The 16,792-nt window shown below is 42.6% G+C and overlaps 2 protein-coding genes across 11 annotated transcripts in view; both read left to right on the plus strand.

Moving 5' to 3' along the window:
* Nucleotides 1–203: 203 nt before the first annotated feature.
* On the plus strand, nt 204–8,270 carry svopl (SVOP-like). Of its 2 annotated transcripts, none has more exons than XM_031731570.2 (16): nt 204–346; nt 2,134–2,283; nt 2,923–3,014; nt 3,108–3,206; nt 3,497–3,568; nt 3,650–3,774; nt 3,880–3,943; nt 5,088–5,213; nt 5,666–5,794; nt 6,141–6,214; nt 6,732–6,928; nt 7,083–7,194; nt 7,299–7,380; nt 7,454–7,543; nt 7,622–7,735; nt 7,825–8,270. In XM_031731570.2, the coding sequence occupies exons 2-16, from the start codon at nt 2,175–2,177 to the stop codon at nt 7,834–7,836; spliced, it is 1,497 nt and encodes a 498-aa protein (XP_031587430.1). In that variant the 5' UTR covers nt 204–346; nt 2,134–2,174; the 3' UTR covers nt 7,837–8,270. The 2 variants fall into 2 exon arrangements, with proteins under 2 accessions (XP_031587430.1, XP_039457237.1); XM_039601303.1 differs by having other exon boundaries at nt 2,926–3,014.
* Nucleotides 8,271–12,722: 4,452 nt separating this feature from the next.
* The window catches only part of mical3b (microtubule associated monooxygenase, calponin and LIM domain containing 3b), a 21,908-nt gene continuing 17,838 nt past the window's right edge, over nt 12,723–16,792 (plus strand). For 6 of the 9 annotated variants that reach the window (XM_039600602.1, XM_039600604.1, XM_039600605.1 and 3 more), the window contains exons 1-4: nt 12,732–12,862; nt 15,384–15,730; nt 15,999–16,206; nt 16,283–16,399. In XM_039600602.1, coding sequence (XP_039456536.1) covers nt 15,467–15,730; nt 15,999–16,206; nt 16,283–16,399 — 589 coding nt within the window. In that variant the 5' untranslated portion in view covers nt 12,732–12,862; nt 15,384–15,466. Of the gene's footprint in view, nt 12,863–15,383; nt 15,731–15,998; nt 16,207–16,282; nt 16,400–16,792 lie in introns of all 9 variants that reach the window. The other 3 variants (XM_039600609.1, XM_039600610.1, XM_039600603.1) reach the window with 3 other exon arrangements.

The following is a 16,792-nucleotide window of genomic DNA, read 5'->3' on the forward strand; positions in this document are numbered from 1 at the left end:
TTGAGATCTATCAGGCCGAACTGTTCTGAGATTAAATTATTCATCTTGTTTTTGACCATATTGTTTCATTTTCTGACTTCCTGTCTCTCATTGTGACGCTAAATGTTGTGAAGAGGCTCTTGTTTGTTTTTTCTTCACTCAGCTGATGATAGGCGGAACCTAACCCCTCCCTGCACACAAAGCTCCCTACCCCTCCCCCCGGGCTGGCTCTCTGATGACGGCAGCACTTCCTGAAACACCTGGACAGGTGAACAGCTACGGTGTTGACCTACCTGTCGGGCTGTGACCTGCTACAGGATGAAAATAGACCTCGCCGGCGGCCTTAGCGTTGAAACTCAACATCTGTGTGAGTACTGGTTTCATTTGAGAGAGAACTTTAAGGGTTCGATTCTGCTGTTGGTTCCTGTCTGAGAGGTGAAGCTGACACGAAGCTGAAGTGGCTGTAGTCACAATAAATCTCGCACTCTGTTTTAATCGCGCCGGTTCTTCCCGAGAATCACCGGAAATATCTTTCAACCAAACTACGTTTAAATTTCTGCCGGTTTAAAGTTTATTTTCTCCTCCCTGTTTCACATATGAAAGAAAACACGTCAGGACCATTTACCTTTGACTGGGCTCAAAACGATTCCGTCCAGTTCATTAAAGAAGGATTAACATGTCTGTTAAAATAAATCTCCTCCTCGAGAGTTTGTATGCTTGTTTCTTTAAGGTTTGAGGATTTCTTACATGTAGTCCAAAAAACTAATCGTCTGCCTGAAATCTGCAGTAATTTCATGCTATTTGCCAAAAAATGACTGCTTGTATTGGTGTAAATGATTTTTGGCCTATGATATGTGAAACATATGTCAAATGTGTCCCTCATAAATGATCTCAAGTCGTCTTGAGCCACCAACAACACTCTTGTTATATCCAGCTAATAAGTCTTTGACATTAAAAGTGTGTTTTTTCAAGAGACAGTTGGTTAAGATGGCAGCAGATATAACGACGTAGTTCAATAAAGATATTTTAAGAGGCCAAAAAGGACTGGATTGGTTATAAAGCAGGTATAATAACACAGATTCATACTTACAACATAATTTAATATATAATTCATCTCTAAATCATGTTCACTACAGTCTGTTTACCAATATAAGTAAAGACATTACACATAAAAAACAAACAAACATTGAAACATTGGAAATCACTTTGTTACAACACCTACTTCAGTTTCTCCACCTCAGCTTCACAGAGAAACTAACACACCTCCCCTGTGAATAAAGCACAATCTGTGTTCGTGAGAACAAAATGATTTTAAAAAAGCTTCAGAGAATGTGACAAAGTAAGCCTGACAATAACTTTTGTTTACTAATAACTGGATTAAAACCCATAAATCAGCTGCTCGTTTGAACTCTGATTGGCAGTAGCTCACTGATCAGTCTGTTCAATCTCATGTTTTTCTGGAGGCGATTAATCAATCAGTTTGATGGAGAAGGTGATCAGTAGCGTTGTAGTCTGAATACTTTTGGACTTTTACTTTTGAAGGACTCAGTGGTGTTTGTAAGTCATCGGATGAACTGCAGTGCTCTGTAGACTGTAGACCCACTGAAAGGTAAAACCAAACAATTGTAGATTAAGCTTACTTGTTGTTCCTAGAGTATTTAAAAGTAGAATGGGAGGCAGAGCCTTCTGTTTTCAGGCCCCTCTTCTGTGGAACCAGCTTCCTGTTTGGATTCGGGGGCCAGACACTATCTCTACTTTCAAGATTAGGCTTCAAACTTTCCTTTCTGCTAAAGCATATAGTTAGGGATGGATCAGGTGACCCTGAATCCTCCCTTAGTTATACTGCAATAGGTGTAGGCTGCTGGTGGATTCCCATGATGCATTGAGTTTTTCTGTGTTAATAGAGCTCTTTGACTTTCTTCCACAGCATGTTTTTTGTCCTGTCTTTCACTGTATTTGATTTTGCAGAATTGAATAAACTGAACAGAATTAACCATGAGTGAGTGTTTGAAGAAGCCTGCAGCATTGCCACAGATATGATTTTAACATAAACGATGAAATGAAGACTCGGTTTACTAAAAGCCGGATTAAAATCAGCGGTGCTGCATGAAGCTGAAGCTCTGCTCACAAATGTTCTGGCTCATGTTTCTGCAGACGGTTGAACCTCAGCTGAAAGGAAGACGTCTGATTTCAGGATGAGTGACTCTATGAAGACTCAGCTGGTGAGCTCCATCTATCTGCAGGAGGTGGAACTGCAGGAGAAACCTGCCGACGACAAGCAGGACAGCAAGAACAGCAACAATGGTGAGTCTGATAATCGATAATCAAACATCTGGAGAAGATGTGATGCCCTTGGAAACGTTGGAGGGTCCTGTGATGCCCTTGGAAACGTTGGAGGGTCCTATGAGGCCCTTTGAAATGTTTCCTAAAAAGGTTGTGATGTTATTGTGAATGAACCTGTCTGCAAAAACTGCAAAAGCATCAGGAGAAGCACAGAAGGTTTCTGCCATGGGCAGGTTTTAACAGTCAGTTTCACTACAAAGACCTTCTTTATGCTTCATTTTAGTCCAGCTTTATTCATAAAGCACTTAACAACAGAAGTCACATGACAATGCTTTATTCTGAAAGGTAAAGACTCACAGTGAATCAGCTGTGAGCAGCAGAGGAGACAGTGGGGAGAAAGATTTCCCTTTGAACAGGAAGAAACCTCCAACGGAACCAGGATCAGGTGGTCCTTTTAGAGGAGGAGAGGAGCATGCTGGGACTCAAGTCCTCTGAAAGGAGGTTAAAGCTCAACTGTTGTACTGTCGTATCAGTCCACCTCAGAAGAACTAGTTCTCACCACCTCATTTCCCTCATTATGAAATTAAAGGTGTCTGTCACAGCGATTCTGAGCAAGAGGAAGGTGGTGATGTTAGTTGATGTATTGATTGATTCTTGCAGCAGATAAAACGTTCACAGTGGAGGATGCCGTGGAGAAAATCGGCTTCGGGCGTTTTCACATTCTGCTGTTTGTCATCATGGGGAGCTCCAACGTGAGTCAAGGTTTATGCTCAGCAGCAAAATACTCAGAGTATTTAAAATAATCAGGGTACTCACTCTGTGTGTGTGCTCGTGTGTGTGCGCAGATCGTGGAGGCGATGGAGATCATGTTGTTAGCTGTGGTTTCTCCGGAGATTCGATGTGAGTGGCGTCTGGAAGACTGGCAGGTGGCACTCGTCTCCACTGTGAGTCACAGCACACTGACTGATCTGCTGATAATTTATTGATTAATCGATTAATTTGCGTCAACCAGTTAGGCTGAAACCTCTAACTCTCAGAGGGTAACCCTCACCTCAGTGGTGCTTTCTTTAGCATGGCTTGAATTTATATGGTCAGCAGCTCTGAACAGGTCTCACTGATCGATCACGTTCACAGTCAGCAGAGCAGCTTCTTGTGTCATTACATCAGAGGCGTGTGAGCTCAGTAACGTGATGATTATATGAAAGTGCTGCAATTCTTCTCTCTGTGTCCTCAGATGGTTTTTCTGGGCTTCATGGTTTGTGGAGTGTTGGGAGGATACATCGCCGACCGATACGGACGTTGGAAGGTCAGAAACAACCGACACGCCAGGTCTCAGTTGGAGTCTGTGCACTGATTGGTTGACTGCTGGTGTGTGTGTGTGATCCAGGTCGTGGTCGGTGGCTTCGTGTGGAGTGCGTACTTCTCGCTGCTCACGTCATTCGCACCGTCGTACGGTTGGTTCATCTTCCTGCGTGCCATGGTGGGCTGCGGCGTCGCAGGAGTGTCGCAGGGGTCAGCTCACACACACACAAACATTACGCTGAACATCCTGCAGTCTGATTGGCTGGATGGTGGTAAGCTTCAGTGGCTGCTCTAAATGAAAGCGTCTCTGTTCAGGTTTGTGCTGAAGACCGAGTTCATCCCGGCGAAGTATCGAGCCATCCTGCTGCCTCTGGCCACCGTGAGTTCATCCTTTCTTTGAGTGTCACTGGTTTCCACAAAAATAAAGACGAGGAAGTCAGAATCATGTTGACCACCTGCTCCATCTGGGAGACCTCACAGAGCGAAACATCAGAGGTCCTAATGAGTGTCCACACAGGAAGCGATCATCAGCATCACTTTATCACTGACGTTGGTCGCTATCAGACATTACAGGCTGAGGTTGCCTGGGTAACCCACCGCTGTATATCAGTCAACAGTATTTGTTACTCTGTTGGTCGTTGCCTTTATTGCTTACCTGGAAGTTGATAAAAGTTTTACTGAGGGCTCACCTACTTCCTGTCACCAGCTGTTATTTCGCTTGCAGTTCCTTCCTTACTCTGCTCTAATCCTCATGTCTAAGCTCATGTTTTGGAAATCATATATTTGTGATAGCACAGAAGTTGAGAGGGTTCTAGTGCCTATCACTGATGAAGGCCACAAGCCGAAACGCGTTGGTCAATTATTAAAGTTGTTCTTCTTCCCTCAAGTGTTGCTGGAGTTCCTGCTTTTTGAATTCTTTATCCTCTCCATGCACCTTGGAAGCAGGTGAAGTTGTGCCAGAAATTTTTGCTGCGATTTATCACTGAGGACCTCACAGGGTTAAATCCAGTGTTTTTATTTGACCTTCATAATAATCATGGGCAATAGCAGCTTTATTTCTGAAGAGATCATATTACATGGAAACTCAACATGCTCAACATAAAAGATAAAAACATAAAACATGAGTAGGTCTGTTATCTTTTAAGGCAAGACATCAAAGAAACAGGAGTCAGTGTATACACACAGTTATTAATCACAGTCTTGTGGAGATAATATTCTGTTTTTAAAGAGATGTGAGAACGATAAAGTTTTAGATGTCCAGCAAATACAAAACATCACAAGTCGACAGCAGCAAAGCTCAGAGTCCGTCTCTAAAACACATATCATAAATCACAGATAATGGTCTGTTGCCAGCCTCATTTTAATGCTTAATACCTGTCATGGTAACAGCTTCAGCTCACGTCACGTCGTTTGTTTTTTCTCCCATGGGGTTTTTAAAGGCATCTTCAAACTCACCTTAGTTACCTGTATGGTGTGATGTCATCAGTTCAGATCTCCCAGCATGCTCTGTGTTTGTGTGTCAGATATTCTGGATGCTGGGCTCCATGCTTATCATCATTCTGGGTATGCTGGTGGTTCCAACTTTGGGCTGGAGGTGGATGATACGGATCTCTGTCACGCCCAGTATCATCCTCATCTTCCTCTTTAAGGTGAGATGTGCTCCTCACCTGTCCATCCTAACCTGTGCAGCAGTGCTGTGATCATTAGATTAGAAATAAATGCACATATGAACATTCAGTGTGGCAAATTAAACAAAGAATCAAAGATTCCTAAAGAGGTTTTCAAAGATGTTTAAGTCTTGCTGTAATCATTCACAGTTACTAAAAGAAGGGATGATTTGGAGGTTCTGAACTAGTTTGCCAGGTTTTAGGTTGTTGGTTGTTAAACTAAAAGTGCTAAAAGGAGAGGGGTGAACAAAAAAGAGAAGCGGAGTCACTAAACTAGTAGAAATCACATGAAGTGCCACTTAAAGCATAAGCTGGGGAAGACTAAGTTGCCACAATAATCTCATCGCGGCTAATGTGAGTTTCTGATTGGTGGATGTATTCTGGCTCGTGAACCCAGGCTGACTGCTGTTTCTGTCTGTATTGATTCAAATCAGTTTATTCCTGAGTCGGCTCGTTACAACGTATCAGCAGGAAAGACTGAGGCTGCCATGAAAACGCTGCACTGGATTGCTAAAATGAACCGAGCTTCTCTTCCGCCAGGACGACTCGTGGAGCCCGTTACGGTGCGTTAAGTGTAGTGAGTAAGACTTGAAATAAGTGTATTGATCTTCCTGAAAGTGCTGAGTGAATCTTTCAGCTCCTGAAAATGTTTTGCTATTAAAATGATTAAAAACATTTCAAAATTGCTTTATCTTAAAGTTTGTGATAACAGTCTGCTGGAAAAACACTACACAGGGCAGTATGTGTAATTCACAGGGATGTCCTGATGGTGGCTTATAATATAAAGCAGCTTGACGTGATTGCCATTGTGATTTGGCACCATATAAATAAAACTGAGTTGAACTGAGTTGAGGGTATCACTGGATTCAGTCATAGGATATTTGGTGTGAATGTTCCTGTATGTTTCAGAGAGAAAGAGGCAGCTGGAGAATTCTGCTCAGCCCATCATTCAGGAGGACATCTGTACTGCTCTGGTACTCATGGTAATGGTATTTTATTTTTTAGTGTTTTAATAAAAGCAGGCTACATAGCCTTCACAGTAAAAGGACACCAAATGAGCAAATTATCAGATAAAAGCAAAAGATCCAGTGAAAGCAAACTGGAGGTTTGCACAGGTTACATTTACAGACAGGAATAGTCATGAAAAACTCAAACTGTCCAGCAGTATTCTTTAAGGAAACCAAATCACAAAGTATGAGTGCTTTATATTAAAACATAGTAAGGTATAGGCATAGAGAATACCGTATTATGTCTTCTGATTGGATGCCAAATAGGGAGATTTAAAGTACTAAGTTTATACAAACAAAAGTTGTCTATGAAGTGTTTCAAGCATTTCTAGAAACATTTCGTAGACAACTTAAAATGCTCCCAGCAGCTTTTTTTTTCCAACCATAAAGACATCCGTGGTTTGTAGAAGTCATTGAATGTGGTTGTTATACCCAGTGTGTATAATCCTTCTTGGACCTGTTCAGGACCAACTTTCATTTGTTTCACTGTCAGGTTTGTGGCATCGTTTATATACTACGGCTCAGTGCTGAGCAGTTCAGAGCTGTTGGAGAAGAACCTGTTGTGTGTGATCGATGCCGACAAAGAGCATCAGGTCAAACATCGCCATGAGGACGGACTGTGTTACTGCATCCCCTTTGGGTACAGTGACTACCAGACTCTGCTTATCAGCTGCCTTGGAGAGGTCGCATGTGAGTCATCGTCAGCGAAACGCATCGAGAGAATTTTCTGTTCATCAGTTTTTCAGCCACACTGCAGAATAGTTCCCAAAATGTGATGTGAAGGTTTGCTGCTGTGCTGCTCCCGGATCAGGTCTACTCTGACTCCTCTCTTCTGTCCTCCCAGTGGTCCCAGCAAACATCGCTCTGCTTAACGTGTTTGGACGCAAGATGACTCTGACCGTACTGCAGCTGCTAGCAGCCTTTTTCTTTATGATACTCAACATTTGCTCCACTATGTAAGAGCCCCACACACCCCTCTGACCGGGTCCAGGTTTATGATGTCATCTCATTAGAGCCGGTCCAGGTTTATGATGTCATCTGGTCTGTTTTGGTCGTGCAGGTTTGGCTTCACGGTGCTGCTGTTTCTGCTGCGGTCTCTGGTCTCCATGAACTTTAATGTGGTTTACATCTACACGGCAGAGGTACGTTCACAGTCTCCTACGGTGCATTTTTTTAAGGACCGGGTCTGAGGTGACAGGTGTTTTGGTTTCTCAGGTGTACCCCACGGTGGCGCGCTCTCTGGGGATGGGTTTCTGTACGTCGTTCAGTCGGATCGGAGGAATGATCGCTCCGTTCATTGCTCAGGTGCGTTTGCTGTCCTGCTTAATGATCAGACTTTTCAAGTTTTTGGTCCAGTCTATCATTGCTCTGTGTGTACTTCAGGTGCTGATGTCTCGGTCGGTGATTCTGGCTCTCTGTCCGTTCGCTGTGGCCTGTGTGCTCTGCGCTCTAGGAAACTTCCTGATGCCGATAGAAACCAAAGGACGAGCTCTGCTGGTGAGAATGTGATTTTGCATGAACTTCGTTCTTTTTTCTTATGTCTAAATGCCGTCGTCTGACATGTTTGTTTGTTTGGATTTTTTCAGCAAAACTCCTGATGGTGTCTCCGAACAAACTGCTGCTCTTTGTTATTTTATTTTGGTTACATGTGTAAAGACTTTAAATATGTTACTGACCTCAGGTGTTGCTGTGCCTTCATTAACAGCTCAAAGGGAATGAATGAGTTTGTTAGCATCAGTGAAGGAAACCTTACATTGTTCAGGTTGTCAGGCCAGTTCTGAGCTCGGTTTCTCTGGTTTTTGTAGGATTATCTTTCACCTCCTCCTGCACTTCACATGAATCAGCTGTGACTTTATGCTTAAAAGATTCAACAGTATAACAATGTAACATTATTTCTGGCTTTTCGTATGCAAATAATAATAATTATATTTTATAAACATATCCAGAAGTATGTTAGTAGTACAGTAGGCTCTAACAGTAATTCTGTATGCTGATTAATAAACTCCAACTGGGGAACAAAGTGTTTGTGTGAGATATTCTACCTGTGGATGTTTTTTTTTCTTTCCTTTATGTTACAGATGTCATGTTTTACTTTGATCATATAAAACTCTGAATTCAATGAGAACATTACTCTATAGACAGGCGGGGCTGGATGTCCTAAAAAGCCACTGTACATATAATAAATCCTGTGAGTGCAATGCAAATGATCTTCCTCTGGCGCCACCTTCAGGACAAATGATACAGCCTCGCCGCAGGTGTGACATGAGCAGCCTCTCAAGCATGAGCCTTTCTCAATTCTCAAGTACGGGAGTCCGTCTGGATCGGCCGCTCAAATATCTATAAAGAATACAATAAAATTATATATAAACTTTACCATGTGTGCTTTCATTGAAAAATAATACATGAAAATATTCTATAAATTACTTTACCTGCACGATAGCAATATGTGCGCCTATATAAAGAGCCACCGGCGGGAAATCGCGGGAATAGTTTGTGGTATCGGTGGTTTGTGGTGCCGGCAGCATCTCGCAGTTGCTGCCGGCATTCTGTACCTTAAGGCTGAAGAAGAAGCAGCGCAACTGAGGAGACTGATCCGGGAGAGAAGAGCCAGGATGAAGATGAGGGGGAGGAGACATGCCTTGATGGCCTTCTTGACTCAGTACACTGTTTAAAATAACTAATAGCCTGGTGTTTCTATGCATGTACTCCCAAATCTAGAGAAAAGGTCGCATTTGCTGTGTATAATATCTTATGGTGGTAGATCAATACTATAAAGCCTATACAGTTTAACAAAAGTATCACTGAGCAGTACTGAAACAAGTTTTACTTTCCACATGACGTATACTAAAAATAACAATAAATAATTCAGTAACTGTTCAATAAATATATATAAAAAAAACTAATCCATATCTGTTTAAATACTTTAAGTGTCTTTTTTCTTTTTTTAAAACAGGAAAAAGCCCAGCAAAAATATAAACACAAATAAATAACAGTGTCCCCATCCTTTCAATTTTCTTTGCTTTAGCTGACCTCAAACCAGCCTTCAGACTTTTAACACCAAGCATCAACATGCTTGTGCAAATGCTCACCTGGGAAAAACAACACGGAAACATGAAATTGAGGCGCTTGTAACCATTTACTGGCTGGCCTGTGGAGCCTCATACAGAGTGACGGCAGACATCTTTGGCATGCCGGTGGCAACAGTGTCACAGAGGAAATGATGACCATTCTGCACCGAGCGATTCATTTCCCCAAGGCAGAAGAGATGGAGGAGGTTGGGGCAGGTTTTGCATGCCTTGCCGGCAATGAGGCATTCTATTGCACAGCTGGTGCAATTGATGGATGCCACATCTGGATTCGTCCACCTGGGGAACCACATAAGAGGTCCTACATCAATAGGAAACTGTTCCCCTCTGCTGTGCTCAGGGCATCTGTGACTCCAAAGGTACATTCCTAGATGTGTACATTGGTAATTCCGGATCTGTGCATGATGCACTTGTACTGCGAAGATCTCCAATTTACAAACAGGCCCTCTATCCACCAGCAGGCATCTTCCTCTTGGGAGATGGAGGATACCCATGCCTTAAGCACCCAGTGGCAATAATGACCCCATATCGTCAGCCTGTGTCAAGTAAGAACATAATTCCCTTTTCATTACACCTACAAACACAGAGTAGTATGTACTGTTTTTCTTTTAAAGCTCAAGTTGAAAGGTTCAATCGGCACCATGCTAAGGCCAGAAACATACAGCCATCCTCAAAACATGCTGGCGCTCCATCTTCTTGTGAGCCCTTGAGATTCAGCCTCTGTTTGCTCCCAAAGTTGTGGGGGCCTGCTTCATCCTCCACAATATCTGTTTGGCAACAGATGATGTCGGCGAAGAAGAAGGAGAGGAGGAGGGGGTGGCACAAGCAGGACCAGAAGCCGAAACAGAAGGCACAGGCGCAGACAGGGAGCTTTCAGGAACTTGTATCCGAACCAGGCTTGCTGCACAACTGTCTGCTCCTGAACAGCTGCCTGCATCTCTGTTTGAACATAACTACATCTAGGTAAAGGTTTCATTTGTAAGATGTAGTCATGCTCAAACAGATATGTAGGCAGCCACAAGCAATAGCTGCCTGTTGGTTAAAAAAAAAGTTACATTCAAATCATATGTTTTTACTAATTAGTGTTAGTTATTAGTTAAATTACGTTAATTAGTTAAAAACCATCTTTATTTGTTCAAATTGTAAATAGTGTGCATTAGTGTTCTTTTTTTGTATATTTTTATAAACCTCAACCGTGAACCGTGTGCTCACAGTTGTATAGGTTGAATCCAATGTTAAATGTTATTGTAAGTGTTACACTTGTTTAAATGATTTGTTTTACTTTGACTAAAGAGATTTCCCTGTTACACATGAAGCAAAAAACTCAATTCATTTTTGACATTTAAAGTGGTTTATTTAAAAATTTTCAACAAGTTTTTCAAATAGTGACATGTATCGCTCTGCCCTTTCAGTAGCTGCCCTCTCCCTCTCTTTTTCCCTAGCCAGAGCCGCTCTCTCTCTTTTTTTCCCTCTTTCCGCCTGGTCTTTTAAAATTTGTAGTATAGCCTGGCTGTCCCTGGGCCTCTTCCTCTGGCTCTTCCTCGACACTTCTGTAGAAGGGGATGAGGCCGGAGTGCTGACTGCACCACCTGTAGTGGATGTCAGGTTTGCTGCAACTACTAGGGGTGGACTTATTCAGTGCTGCCCCTGGAGCACAGCATCCATCATTTTGTACCACTGCCAGGTGGAGGCAGTCAGGCTACCTTCCTCTACACCCTTGCCTGTAGGTGGGTCCTTAAGCTCCTGAAAATATGTATTAATTGCTATATTATCACAGTTACACTGACTGTCTTATTAAATTGCAAACTACATTTTATTTAAAAACAAAACAAAACAGGGCCTTGCATTTAAGGAATGGTAAACAAGTATTTTTTAAACCAATCTAAGGAATCAGATAGAAACAGGTACATTACCTTGTATTTGGTCTTCAGATTGTTCCACTTCTTTTTTGCTTGCTTGGCTGCTATGGCCAGGCCTGAAGAGCTAACAAAGTTCCTGAGAGAAAAGAATGTGGCACTGTCACTTCAATAGCTAGTTATCATAAGATGTTTTCCTCTAATCCTTCCCTAGAACACGGGGAGCAGCAAAACCAGCCAAAATCAGTACTTACTCCCATCCAGTCTTGCAGGAATTTCTTCTTCCTGTAAAAAGGCTCTCATTTTCCACCCGCCACGCAATGAGAGCCCACGTTTTCTCACTTGTCCCTTGATTAAAATATAAAACATTAAATATTGCATTAATGTAATAATAATTCAAGCAAAGAAAAGCCTTTATAGGAGGGAAAAATGACAGCAAAACAATCAGGTGCTTTATTAAAAATTAATGTACATAGAAACGTAAAAATAATTTAAGGTTTGTAAACATTATATAGGACAGTATAAGATTTGTATGAACAACTGGCTATTAAAAATACCAAACTGATTTATATCAGAACCTTTAGAGATAGCTGAAAATTTCCAAACGAAATGCAGAGATTAGGCCAGCATCCAAGTGTTCTACATCCAATCAGGATGCAGAACAAAACTGCATTAAAAAAGAAACTCGAAACAGTGAGGCCGCGAAAGGTGAACTGCGGTATAGCAAGGGACCACTGTACTTTGAATTGGAACAGTACTTGCGTACTTGAGACCGCAAGAACGCACAAGTACGCATATTGAGACGGGTCCTTTAACTGTTCTCATCCTCACTCATGTTGCTCATGTTGGTTCTTACTAGCTGCATGCTGTTTACAGCCTAGGAACATTTTTCAACCCCATGATTGATAGTATAACATGAAACCTGTGGTTTTTGTATAACAACATTATATGAGAAAAATTAATGTTTTTTGTAATTTGTAATAAACAGCCACACAGCCTTTTATCTGATGATGGTGGAGGTTTGGCTGCAAATCTCAGGTAAGCAGTCTAAGAGTAAAAGATGGTTTGATCTGTGACGTTCACGTAGCCTTTATCGTAGGGCGTCACACAGAGAGCTGCTTGGTGACAAATGGGGTTATTTAAGATTCTTCACACAGACCCTGATGATGTCAGGACAGTTTCTGCACTGCAGTCCTTGTCTGAGTGATCACGTGATTGCTGATAGGTTCCCACATGAGCTCCTGTCTCTGTACCTGTGGGGCTAATTATTAGTGATGGTGTTATTTACACCTATGAAGTCTGAGGTCACATGACCAATCATGTTTGATCCTTGCGATGTGATGAATGTCTCAGTGATGAACTCTACTTCATCACTAACAAAGATGATCTGAGGCTGCTGCTCAGCTCCCGTTAAGCTTGTTAACTCCCAGATTACCATCAGGATCTGCTCTCTGTCTGACAGTCAGGGGGCGGGGCTTGCCCCAATCTAACAACGCCCCCTGACCTCAGCTACACACTGTATGTGTCAGTGCGCCTGTTTGACCAGCTTTATAAGTTTCAGACACTGTGAGGACATTTGACCACACTGACAGGAGTGTGTCTGTGTGATTAAAGTGGATTAGTGTGTGCTGGGGAGCAGCAGCAGTCGGAGGCGAGCAGCAGGCGGCTGGCAGCTCTGAGATGTGAGTACATTTCTGTCCGTTTCCATTCAGTCTGCAGACAGGAAGTAAAAGCAGACTTTTATTTTTTGAGTCACAGGTGTGTGTGTGGTGGGGTTGAGTTTTTCTGAGTGCCGTAGAGTTGAGCTGCAAATAAAAAGGCTGCAGAAAGATTCAGAGTTTGCTGTAAGCGTGTTTTACACTCAACTGAATAAAGAACAAGATGATGCTGAATCTTGAGAAAGAAAACCGAGCAGCTCGATGTCTATTTGGTCAGTTTGAAATATTTACTGCACGGTGAACAGAGTGAGACAAAGTACTCCAAACGGATATCAAGAAACTGCCGCTGATAGATCGTCTTCACTTTCATTCAGATCTTTGACTCAAACTTTATTTAAACATCAAACTGTGGTCTCACTCTCAGCTGTCCGTCTGAAGCACAGATAATCAATAGACTAATAAATCAATTACTCTCCTCTGTGTTAAATCCAGTAAAGTGAAACACGTTCAGATCTGCTGCTGTTTGTCTGTCTTTGTGAGGTTGTCACCTCAGGGGTCAGAGGTCATGACAGTTTAGGTTATGAAAGCATCGTGTCACTGAGGGTCCTCACAGAGGCAGACAAATGTGCGTGTTGGTGCTTGGTACTGACAGGCTTGCTCTGTGAGCCTCTTTGTTTCAAACACATACTCAGGCTGACGGCTGGTCATGTGACTACAACACAGCGACATCATTATCATTTAACTCGCTCTGAGATGATGATCAATAATCTGATCAGTTTCAGTGATCTGAGGTTTTGCTGTTTGAATGGTTTGACGTCTCTGCAGTGAACACTTTTAAAAACATATTTATTGATTTATGTGCTGAAATGGTTAATGGATTATTTATTGATGTTTTATTCTGAAATTCAAACAGAGCTGAACAAAAAGGGTTTTCTAGTTTTAATTTCCAGTGCCATGTCTGTAGAGCTGCTGTGTTATTTTCAGCAGTCGTCTGAGTGTCTGTGAACGCAGCCTCGGTGTAGCAGTAGTTTATCAGCAGGGGGTCTGGACTCCATCCAGGTCGTCACACCTTTCCTTCAGCTGCTCTGTCACATTAAGTCCAGGTTGTCACGACGACAGAGTGCACCCGGCAGTGGAAGCAAATTCTTTTATTCCAGAGCGCTGTTGCTGACGTCCCATTTACAATAACTTTAATTACCTGTTAACAGTCAGGAAGCACGCCACCAAACCGCTTTGCTCAGAATGTCAGATCACACTTTAAAAGGTGTTGGATGCACAACGGGACCTCAGCTCTGCACGCGACACAGCTGACCATCAGATTGAGCCGACTCTGTGAGCATTTCAGGTAAAATGGTTTAAATCGCGTCTCACACAAAGAAGTATAAAGAAGTATTAAGACCACATTAAGAAAAAAAAATATTGTTCACAGTTTTGAGATTAAAGACATAATTCTATTCTTAGAAAAAAAAAACGGAAAATGTATAGATTACAGCTGTTTCAGGACAAAGCGCCACGGCTGCTGTACCCTCTGAGGTAGTGAGGTCGTACTTCAGTATCAGTTTTAGTTAAAGGAAGAAAATGATTTATCTTTCAGCTCTGGCACACGATCAGCATGACGACCCTGAAGAGTTGGTCAGCTTTACACAAAATCCAACAGACGTAAGCTCATCGATGGTCACAGCCTTGTGCAGTAAACGGGATAGATGTTGTATCACAGGACGGCTGATCAGTTTGTTTCAGTGACTCATCTACACGAGGCGTTTTATAGAGGGGAAGCAGCTGTAGCAGTTTTTCTTGAAACATCTTTTCTCAACATTTAGACTTTATTTTCAAAACGATAAACAATATTTGTTTTTCCTAATGTCACCCCAATACTTATCACTACTTCAATACCCACACCTCACTAAATCATGTTTTTCCACCTGCGAGACATCATTAAGTTGAGCTTTGTAGCTTCTAAAGAGGAGCTTAGGGTGCTTTCATGTGCTCCTGTTGTCTTTACTGAGTAAATCTGCAGGTAATTCGAAATGCTGTCGCTCGCTCCTTACTGGATAAAACAGAGTCCAAAAGCACTTACTACTGATGTCTTTTTATCTACGTGTTAAATTTTCTGTTATCTTAAAATTGTTTTCTACGAAGCATTGACTCTTGTGAATCGTATCTGTGGAAAGCACTATATAAACACTAATGGTAACATTAACTACAATCTGAGAGGGAGAAACTTTTCCCACCTACCTCTGAAGTACTCCAAAGTTCCTCTAAAATAACAAAAAGGTACTCAGGACTTAAAAATTGTGAGAGTTCTGCTTTCCTTTAAAGCATCCAAGTGTTTTTCCTTTGTTTTCTGGTACCTGCACTTTAAGTATCACCATGAATCAGTAAGTATTTTCTGTACTGTCTCAGGCTGTATCTGTATTTGTAATTGGGGGTGAGCCATAGGAAGTACTACACTGATACAAACCTCACAAACAGCGCCTCAAATTTTAAGCTTTTATCTGCAATTAGGCATCATAGTCTGTAATTCCACTTCCTGTCCTTTCACCAGACAGAAAGCGAGCTGGAGATCACAGGTGACATCATCAGCAGGTGACATCCTTCCCATGGTGCCCTGCAGCCTCAGGGGTCACCATGGAAGACCAGTCTTTCCCAGAATGCCAAGCTCAGGAGCTGTTTGATGAATTTGTATCAGCATCAACCTGCAGGGCGGCAATGCGCTCCTTCAGCCAGCTTTGTGAACATCTGCAGCTGGACCCGAGCACTGCCGAAAGGCCACTGTACCGACCGATTAAACGCCGCCTCAACTACTGGAGGGCGAATGGTCTGTGGGCCAAGCTGGACCGGAGGGGGGCGCAGGAGGAGTACCAGAGGGCGCGAGCCTGCAGCGATGTGACTGTACGTGTTTAAAAAAACACAGCAGGAGCTTCGGTTCAAACATACTAAGACATGTTACTCGGTCATTTTATTAGGATCACCTTACTACTTTATAGATTGACTGTTCATGGCAGAGAAATGAAAACAGCATTCACAGATTTTGGTTTTTGGTCTTTGGTCTTAAAGTGATGTGACCTTGAACTGTTGATATAAGGCTTTACTTTAAGGTTTAAAAAAAAAAAAAGAAGAATGTGTCTGATCATCTGTTGTCTCCTCTCTCGCTGGCCAGTGTGTTATCATTGGCGCAGGGCCTTGCGGTCTGCGGACAGCAGTGGAGCTGAGCTTCATGGGCGCTCGAGTGGTGCTGCTGGAGAAGAGGGACACCTTCTCCAGGAACAACGTGCTCCACTTATGGCCCTTCACCATCCACGACCTGCGGGGCCTCGGTGCCAAAAAGTTCTATGGAAGGTTTTGTGCCGGCTCCATCGACCACATCAGTGAGTCAGCATTCTGCTTCTGTCTGATCAGAGCAGCCAAGCCATCCAGTCAACACTTCCCGTTTCCTGTCTGCAGGTATTCGCCAACTGCAGCTTGTCCTGCTGAAGGTCGCCCTGCTCCTGGGGGTCGAAGTTCATGTCAACGTGGAGTTTAAAAAGCTGGTGGAGCCAGCAGAGGACCAGCACAGACACAGTACGGCCTAAGAGTTTGAACAAAGGTCTACTGTATGAATAATTAAAGCCAGACAATGCTGTATGTATTGCTGGAAGAAAACTGAAGTGTGTTCACAGCTCACAGTTACAATTTTTACATGCAAACCGAGTTAAACTGTCAGCCAAAGTGACAATGGAGGTATAAGGCCTGAAGTCAGAAAAAATTTTACCTAGAGTGAAAGTGTTGAAAGAAATCATTGGTGTAACCTTTGAACGAAGCTAAGATGTTAATTAGAAAACACAGAATCTGAGTTTTAGAGGACAGAAATGCTGGAAGCAGGTGAATAGTAGCCATCATCAGGGTCCATAAACTGAGCTGCAGAATATGTGAGCGAAAGAAATGAAAGACAGACAGTATGTATGACTTTATCTT

This window comes from Oreochromis aureus, linkage group 17 (genome assembly GCF_013358895.1).
Source record: "Oreochromis aureus strain Israel breed Guangdong linkage group 17, ZZ_aureus, whole genome shotgun sequence".
Lineage (NCBI taxonomy): Eukaryota > Metazoa > Chordata > Actinopteri > Cichliformes > Cichlidae > Oreochromis > Oreochromis aureus.

Bases quoted from the DNA above. Each gene is read 5' to 3' on its own strand.
- svopl (XM_031731570.2), top strand. From the start codon at position 2,175: ATGAGTGACTCTATGAAGACTCAGCTGGTGAGCTCCATCTATCTGCAG. The intron at 3,207-3,496 runs GTGAGTCACAGC...CTGTGTCCTCAG, and splicing joins AGGTGGCACTCGTCTCCACT to ATGGTTTTTCTGGGCTTCAT. The intron at 3,569-3,649 runs GTCAGAAACAAC...TGTGTGATCCAG, and splicing joins ACCGATACGGACGTTGGAAG to GTCGTGGTCGGTGGCTTCGT.